The sequence below is a fragment of the Orbicella faveolata genome, unplaced genomic scaffold (genome assembly GCF_042242905.1).
Source record: "Orbicella faveolata isolate gen_17 unplaced genomic scaffold, um_ofav_v1 contig_13, whole genome shotgun sequence".
NCBI lineage: Eukaryota > Metazoa > Cnidaria > Anthozoa > Scleractinia > Merulinidae > Orbicella > Orbicella faveolata.
In genome coordinates, this window is record NW_028301540.1 from 25,914,362 (window position 1) to 25,923,134 (window position 8,773).

The 8,773-nt window shown below is 41.6% G+C and overlaps 1 protein-coding gene across 2 annotated transcripts; it reads right to left on the minus strand.

The window, feature by feature from the left end:
* On the minus strand, positions 1 to 6,797 carry LOC110058639 (uncharacterized). Of its 2 annotated transcripts, none has more exons than XM_089285201.1 (6): positions 6,602 to 6,797; positions 6,371 to 6,476; positions 3,540 to 3,980; positions 2,379 to 3,379; positions 1,584 to 1,662; positions 1 to 1,155 (listed from the first exon to the last, which is right to left on the minus strand). In XM_089285201.1, the coding sequence occupies exons 2-6, from the start codon at positions 6,456 to 6,458 to the stop codon at positions 668 to 670; spliced, it is 2,097 nt and encodes a 698-aa protein (XP_089141327.1). In that variant the 5' UTR covers positions 6,459 to 6,476; positions 6,602 to 6,797; the 3' UTR covers positions 1 to 667. The 2 variants fall into 2 exon arrangements, with proteins under 2 accessions (XP_089141327.1, XP_020620950.2); XM_020765291.2 differs by having other exon boundaries at positions 6,637 to 6,796.
* Positions 6,798 to 8,773: the final 1,976 nt, after the last annotated feature.

Here is an 8,773-nt window from a genome sequence, read left to right on the forward strand (position 1 = left end):
TTCAGATTTATACATTTTGTTTTATTAGTTTAACCCTTAGATCTTAACTGCTCGTCAATGCAAGCTTTTCCAAATCTACCTTACCCTTTGCCAGGAGAGGTATATTTACAGTTCGTAACAAACGAAATTAGCACACAAGTTGGTTGCCTGCATGCCCTCTTGGTATGTACACGAGTAAAAAGGCGTGAATATACGCATGTCAAACACACATGCAGTAATATATGCATGATAAAATACATGCAGTTAATGATATTCGCGTTGGACGATTATATTCATGACATAATGTGTGCATTTATGATATGTATTCATGATGTATGCGTCGCTAATTTATGCATGACATGATGTACGCATGGTGTTGTGTCGCATAGTTAAATAATGTAGATAAATGAGGCAAACTAGTACTCTCTTAAAGATAATATTCTTTCTCCTATCTTCATCGGAAATATCCTGTCTTTTTTTGTTGGAAACCACTCAACAAGAACGTTCTTAAAAACTGCTACGTGTCATACAAAAATACTACAAACAGTTTCTGCTAAGTGCCTGTTCCAGTTTACATCTCTTTTTTTCTACTCTTCTTTCTTTTGCCTCTTAACGTTGGTAACCAGAACCGAACTACTTGCAAACTACTCACTTGAGGGGTACACCTACATAAATTCTTCGGGGTAGTTTAATAGTGCTTTGTTTCTCGTTTCTTCAATCCAAATCGTCTTGTGTTGCTGTACCGTGACTGAAAAGGAATCTGGTTCCTTGTTTGACCATAAGCATACTGATTTTTCATGTAAGCCAAACGAGGTATCGCTTTCGAAATAAAGGACCTCCTCATGGAGCCAGGACCGCAGCACCTGTGAGGGCACTCAAGGGCGCATACATCGGCGCAAATCTTTGGGCAGTCGGGGGACTGTACGATGTCATTGATTTTGGGCCTGTGTCCAATACCCTTGAGTGGTGGATGAGGACCGCAGCAGCGCCTGGGGCATCTCTGATCACAGCGTTTGTAGCACACTCTAGGGCAGCCAGCAACCAGCTCCATATCATTAAAGGGTTTGTCACAGCAAGGCTTGGGGCACGAAGGCAAGCAGGTCTGAGGAGCGCAGGCAGGTGCCGCACAGGAAACAGGCTTTGGGTTCTTTGTGGTGGGGGCAGGTGTGGGGCGTCCTGTGGAAGGAAGGAAAGTAAGCCAGAGTGTCTAGAAACTCTGCCTCCTCTAATAGTATCTCTTCTTCAGAAAAACGGGTTGTTAGGACAATCAGAGAAGTGAAAAACCTCTTGGAAAACGTTTTAGAGTTCTCTCTTTGCTTCCGAATCTTTCCAGTAAGCTCAGCAGTTTTGGCCGCGTTAAGTTAAGCTTTCCATTAAGGAGTTAGTGCCTTTACTCATCGTTTAATGCTTGAGCTCCGAACTTGAAACGTTGCGTTACGCATTTGTTCATTTTTGGTTAAGTAGTACCTCTATGGTCTTTTCTTAGCTTTTGAAACAATTACCGTAGTGAACTTACTTTCTTACATCAAAAAAACGTTAATAAAGACATCTCAGTTTCATAAGAAAAAAGATTGTGAGCATATCGCACGTTCAAAATGCCTTACCTGTGGTAGCGGTAGTCGCTGGACCAGTGGCTGTGCTAGGTGCTGCTGTGCTTCCAGGTTTACCTCCTGAGCAACAACTCTACGTAAGCAACAGAAAATGTATCTGTATTATTTATCTCAACTCATTGTTACGTCAGTGACAACCACGATAAACATTTTTACTGCAAGTTGATAATTGACCATGCCGCGCGCACAACGCTTAAAATTTATACTGTTTAAACGACTGAGCTGGCCCCCGCTATTAGCCGGGTGGTTTTCTGGAGGTCTCCTCGCCCTATATATATATTTTTGTTATTTTATGTTTCTTTGTATTGTTTGGTGATTAAACATGACAATGATGATGATAACGACGACGACGACGATGATGATGACGTTGATGTTGTTGTTGAGGATAATGATGATGACAATGATCAAGTTCGCCGACAATTTACTGTAAAGAACCGCCAACTGTCATATTAGCCAATCACAGATCTGATTGTTATTGGGCAGTGGTGAATGTAGATCAGCGCATGTTTTCATCAATGACGCTTCGTCTTTACCAATTTAATTACTTGGTTTAAGTAAGTTAAAGTAAAAGCCAGGCCCGGGTTGCTTGAAAGGTGGATAACGCTATCCACCGGATAAATCACTATCCAGTGAATAGCGTGGTTTGTTTTATCAACACTTAGTCACTGGATAGTCAGTTATCCGGGGGATAGCGCTATCCAGCCTTCGAACAACTTTCTGTTTGGGGCTAATTGGTTGGAATGACGTTATTTAGGCAGGTGTTCAGCACAGAAATATTTTAACACTGACCTGAGGACAGGGAGTTGCACATATCTGGGCACAGTTAGCTGGGCACGAGGCAGCGGATGGTGTAGCTACTGTGACAGACGTTGAAGGTGACGGTTTAACGACTTGCACGCCTGTGACCTTAGCATTACAGCATTCATTAGGGCAGATGGTCAGACAGAACTTGAGACAGATCGGCGAACAAGGTTTCTTTGGCTTTGCAGTGGCGGATTTCGGGGGTACTACCGGAGCTACTGTTCCCGGGCTGCCACCACAGGGATATCCCGGGTATCCGGGATAACCTCCGCATCCACTTGGAGCGGCAGGTCCCATCGTGATGTAATTTGGCGGTGAAGGGGCGGGATATGAATACGGCATCGGTGCGGGGTAGGGTGCGGGGTATGAATATGACATAGGCATGCAGCACTGTGGTGCGCATGCCGGATTGCATGCGGGGTTGGGACGAGGTGGGACTGGCACAGGCCTTGGTGGTGGAGGGGGTGGAGGGGGAGGGGGCGGCGGCGGTGGGGGTGGTGGTGGTGGCGGAGGAGGAGGAGGGGGAGGGGGAGGAGGCATGCAGCAGGCTGGTGCACAAGATGGCTGGCACATTTGTATCGGAGGATACATCATTGGCATAGGAGGTGGGGGAGGTGGTGGTGGGGCATACATTATTACAGGGGGAGGTGGAGGGGGTGGGGGTGGAGGATAGGATGGAGGAGGGGGAGGGACAGGCATCGGAAGACTACCCATTCCTGGTAAACAACATCTGTGTTGAATACATATCGGTGTACATTTCTTCCAGCACTGCTGCAAACATGCTCCTCCCGCAGCGGACATAGGCGCCATTGGAGACTGAGCCGTGTTATAAGGGTGCTGATAAGGCTGGTACCCCGTACGTGGGTACACGAGGCGTCGTGCCACCAGAGGCCTCCGCACGGGGGCGGGGAGTTTAGCCGGAGCAGAAGCTACTTTGTCCTGATGTTTTTTTAGGCTCGGCTTGGGAGAATCTTTCTTGGGCGTGCTGGCTGCCGAAACAAGAAATAAACAAACGAGACGATTACAAATATACTCGACTGCATGAAGCCGATATCGAAATTCTCCTTAGTGCTGGCCACACATTTCGTACAGTACTTGAGCGAAGAATTTGATTATTTATGGAGACAATTTTACGTTAATTAATACCACCTTGTTTATTTTTCTCGTCTTCTTTCTTGTCAAGGTCATCATCCTTCTGCTGTTCGCTTTTATCTTCTTTTTCATCCTTTTGCTCTTCGTTCTTATCTCCTTTTTTATCGTTCAATTCCTCTGGTTTACTTTCTTTTTTATCTTTGTCTTCTTGCGGCTTATCTTCTTTTTGATTCTCCTCGTTTTTATCTTTGTTCTTATCTTCCTTCTTATCGTTCAACTCTTCGTGTTTATCTCCTTTATCATTCTTCTTTGCTTCATTTTTATCTTCATTTTTACGTTCTTCATTGTTATCTTCTTTTTTACCGTCTTCTTTTTTGTCACCATCTTCATTATTAACATCATTATCTTTACCCTTCTTGTCCGGCTTTGCGATCTGGCTCCTCACATCTTCCAGACGGGAGATCTGCTGTAAAGCTGGTACACTTCTTTCTCCTCGTCCTATAGAACATATAGTTTCACAGCGAAAAATATCATTACATAAATAGCGCATTTCAGGGGCGGACACCTGATTTTTCAAGGGAGTGGCTGGTATCTTGGCGTTGCAGAATAAATGGGACATGTGGCAATTTGAGAATTGAAACCTAATTGAAAACTGTTACACCAGAAATATTAGTAACACCACAAAGTCGAAATTACAATGAGGTACCTTTCCAGAGTGTTTGCCTTTATTTCTTCCTTGATATTCACAATTTTTTTTTTTTAATTTTTTCTTTCTTTTTTTTTTTTTAGCTCCTCCAAAGAGGGGGTGACTAGACACCCAATCCATCTTCCCCTCCCATAAAAAATAATAAATTCGCACGACTAAAAGAAGGCGCAGCGCTTCGGCTTTGTTGCAAGCAGTGATTTGAAACATCCGACGTGCGTTTACATCATACCTAGAGGAACATCACAAGCTGTAAATTTTCTTACAAAGGGACGATTTTGCTGCACTTTTGGTCAAAACTACAAAATATTACGAATAAGCACTTTCCCTCGTACACGAAAAGCTCCTAGAGCACCAAACTAAAGATATTGAAAGCTTGCTAAGCACGTTTACTCTTCTTTAGTTCTCACCCTCAGCCTCACGAGATACTTTTAGGATAGCGGAGAATGCACTCATGAAAAAGGCACACGATGAGTACGTGTGACTATTGCGGTTTGAGTTGTCTCTATTGTTACTGAAGCGCTATGTTGGCCGCATGATAAATCTATGTAACAGGGAGCTGCTAGTTGTTATTACAGGGACCACCAGTCTTATTTCTTGTTAAAAGGGCACTTTCATGAGTAATAAACTCGAAAAGTCAAACCTAAGGCGATATATGTGGAAACGATAATAGAATGGTCTATTTAACAAATTGACGTCAATTTTTCATGCGTCTGTCCTGGTATTGATCATGAATTTCGTCATAACATTGCCAAAGTAGCTGTAGATCCACGAGGCGATAGCCTAAGGGCTTTGGCAATGTTATGACGAAATTAATTGTCAATAACAGGGCAGAGGCATGAACAACTGACGTCAATTTGTTTTTTACGAATAACAAATTGTCCGCTCTCGCTCGTTAACGCATCGCATAGATTATAAATTCATGTGTCTGTCCGCTTATTGACAAGGAAAATTAGCCAATGAGCGCGCGAGGATTTCTTCAGTTATCGTAAAATTCCTTGTTAGTGGACTTAAGCTATAAAAGCAGGTTTTAAGGGGTTACGCATCGCATGCGCAAGGTTGCGATGCCAAATTGAAAAGTCTCACAGACCGTTTCAAACTCTGTTGTTCTGCCTTGGAAAAATGCTAAAAGCCCTTGAACAACACACTTGAGTAGGTGCAAATTGCAATTGAGAATTTTAGAGTATGATATATACCAATTGAAAAAGTGAATTTGCTAAGACCCTCATCTCGGCCGCTGATTCAATGATAGCCAACATCGCCGAAAATAGCACAGGACTACCAACATTGCCCCAGCATGCAGCATTCAGTTGCTGACGAGTTACGTAACGGAATATAAGTGTTCCCCCGCTTTTCCCACTGGGAACATTTCAGAACCCAAAAAAGTGATACTGAAATGCGATTACTTGTCCTAGTTACCGGGAGACAAGATTTGCCTTTACAAAGCACGTGTTTTTCTCGTGGTAAAATGCTTTAACTTTCCGAATCATGTTTTCCTGTGTAGCGTTTTGTAACCGTATCTTGTTACAGTTCCTTAAATATTTTATTAGCAGCAATTCGTGGAAAACCATCATCGATGAAGACCGCAGAATAGAAGAGATTTCATCGCTGTGATAAGAATTTTCTTGGCGAAATACATTTTCTGCCTTAAATAATTATTGCCAAACCTATCCACTTAGAAGATCCAACTTTGAAATTTTGTTAAGCTATCGCTAAAACGCTTTGCTTTTCACTAAAAATGGTTTCAACTAGAGGTGTTAATCGCATATAAATGCGCTCAATTCGTCCTTGACCTCCGAATTGGACTGGCACTCTTTGATAAAATGTCAACTAAACAGCAGCTGTTTGTAGTGAGGAATTTTATTCTTCTCTCGTTGCAATACTAAGAAAGCATCGTTTGCCTAAATATTTTAAGCTTTAGCGGATGGTGATCATTGGACAGTTTTTAGCTTTGACCAACCCCTGTCTGTCGGACTTCATACTGGTGCATTTACATATGAACACTACTTTCATGAAACCATTTGATAGAAAAAAAATGTCTCTCCAGCTTACTTTGTCTGAAATGATCGATTTTAGACCTATTCATTTTAAACGCTGAGAGAAAATCCCCCTAACTTAGCCACACGAAGCAAACCATGAAATATCTTTGATATCTGACGGGTGATAAGCGACTTATTACACGCACCTGATTCGCGATTGTTTAGCTTTGCCGACTTCAGGACCGTGACCGCCACGCAGAACAGAATCGCTGAAGCAAGCCACAACTTGGCCATCTTGACAGCCTAGATCATCTGAAGCGAAGAAAAAACTCAAACCTTACAAGTAATAAATCAACAGGTACCAAATATCGACCTATACTCGTTTGTCAGGTCAAACACAAGACACACAAACGTCTCAAATGCGCGCCAATTTTTACCTGAAAAACAAAAAAATTAATTTCAAATCTCTTACCAGTTGTATGTTTCTATTTCTTCTTGACGCTAAATTGAGAAGTAAAAAAACATTTGTCACGGGTCAATGATTGCAGCCCATGTGCATTACGTCATCAGCACGGCGGTTGCTGTAGGTTCGTTGGCATTTGCAGACCGGATAAATAATATTTGGCAAAACGCTTCTAAAGAGAAAATAACGGGTTGTTTGCTCTTGGACATGAATGTTTTATACGCTGAGAACTGAAACTGCAGGTAGTTTTTGGTACGAAGAGAAGAATAAAGGAATTTGACCAGGTCTTAAAATTAACAAAGAAAATTATCCTCTTAAAATTAAATTAAAGAACCTTTTTAAAATTACCTTGCTTCTATTGAGACAATGGTAGAAAGGAAGAAATAAAGTCATACAAGTAAGAAAAGATAATTCTTATTTTCATAACTTTTCAATTAAAATCATCAGCAGTTTCACGATAAAAATAAAGCGTAAAATTATAGATTCTTTGATTGAAATCCAACTTCTATTAAAACCCTTCAGGGCTGTGAGTATGGACAATCCAAAAATTAGTACGTTCCTAAGCCGATTGAGTCGCATGTCAGCACTTGGAATTTGCCAGTCGAGAGTCCCCGGGGACGAGTTTGAGCGTTAATCTTCGTTAAACGTTGGCGGTGTTTTAGCGACCGTTGACTTGTTCTAGTCTCCAATCCCAACCTCGGCACTCTGTGCTAGAAGAACCATACATAGTTAATAGCAAAAAAGTGGGCACCAGCGATAACTGGGCAATCTCGAGCTCGTACTCAGTTCCCTCGTTTTGCTCACCAATCTGATTGGTGACTTAAAATCCCGCTGGGTTATTTGGCTCTGTCGTTTTGCTTAGAAATAGTGGAGGTCTTAATTCCCATGACCGTCGAACAGGAAACAAGATTTTAGGCTCGATTTCCGGACAGTGGCTAATAATTCTCTCGGGCCTAAAAAGATCTTTGTCTTATCAAATATGTCTGGAAGAAGCTGGTAAACGAGCGCAAAAAATCTAAAGTCATTACCTTTATTCTTTCTAAGAGGAATATCTTATCATGTCTCGCAGGACTCTCGAAAGAAAAGGTCGCTTCGGGAAGAGGTAATCGATAACGTGACCAGGTGATCTCCAGATCTCCACTCCGTAAAATATTCGACTTTCTTCAATTGTTAAATGAACTAATATTCAAACATTTGAAGCGAATGTTCTAGATTAGAAAGTAAATCATTTTTTTTAAATGTTATAATCATATGATACCGATGTCACGATGAACGTATGTCATATGTTTTGATTAGGGCGGGAAGGGGGGGGGGAATGTACTACTGTAAATCTCGGATAGGTGTGTACCGCGAAGGGTGTTAAACCCTGACCCTATTTAAGGATGAAGCAAACACAAATTGAATAAATAAACAATAGCCTCCATTTTGCGCGAAAATATGCTCGGATATTTGTCCGCCTAAATTATCTGTTCCCAGAAGCGAACAGTTTTCCGAGAATAGAACGTAGCTCGAGGAAAAATGTGAGCTTTGAGGAACAGATAATGTCCAAGGACAAATATACAAGCATATTTTCGCGCCAAATGAGGCTGTTGTGTTTATTATCCTTCAAATATTTTTTGCAACACGGGCGGTTTTGAAAATTGAGGAATATCACTTGGATATTTCCCAGTTTTAGCTAGGGAATATTCAGTCACGTGACTCGTTTAAACCAAACGCGTGAGAGCGAAAATATTTGATGGATTATAATTGCTAATATAATTTAGGTGTCCTATCCAAGGAGCCACACTGGGAACACAATGCCAACAGTGGCAAAAATGATACCCTATTTGAGGATCGAAAACCTTAAAAATCATACCCTAACCCTCGGCAGAAATCTTTATAGCATACCTCCCCCGGGGTTTTGATCTTTCTTTTTCCAAACCTTCTTTCGCTCGATATTCAAGATAGAACATGCAGAAATGGAAGAACTATGGCACAACTATGGCGCAACTTAGAAAGAAGCTCTTAATTTTGAACCTGAACAGGATACACAACAATACTATTTATTATTCGGCATAATAAACCTTTCCTTTTAAATTTCCCACTATCTTTTTTTTTTTTGCTAAACTGGTGGGTAAAACAAAAATAAGATCGACGAAGTGCCCCA

Bases quoted from the DNA above. Each gene is read 5' to 3' on its own strand.
- LOC110058639 (XM_089285201.1), bottom strand. From the start codon at position 6,458: ATGGCCAAGTTGTGGCTTGCTTCAGCGATTCTGTTCTGCGTGGCGGTC. The intron at 3,981-6,370 runs GTGCGTGTAATA...TATGTTCTATAG, and splicing joins GCTAAACAATCGCGAATCAG to GACGAGGAGAAAGAAGTGTA. The intron at 1,663-2,378 runs GTCAGTGTTAAA...TTGCTTACGTAG, and splicing joins GTGCAACTCCCTGTCCTCAG to AGTTGTTGCTCAGGAGGTAA.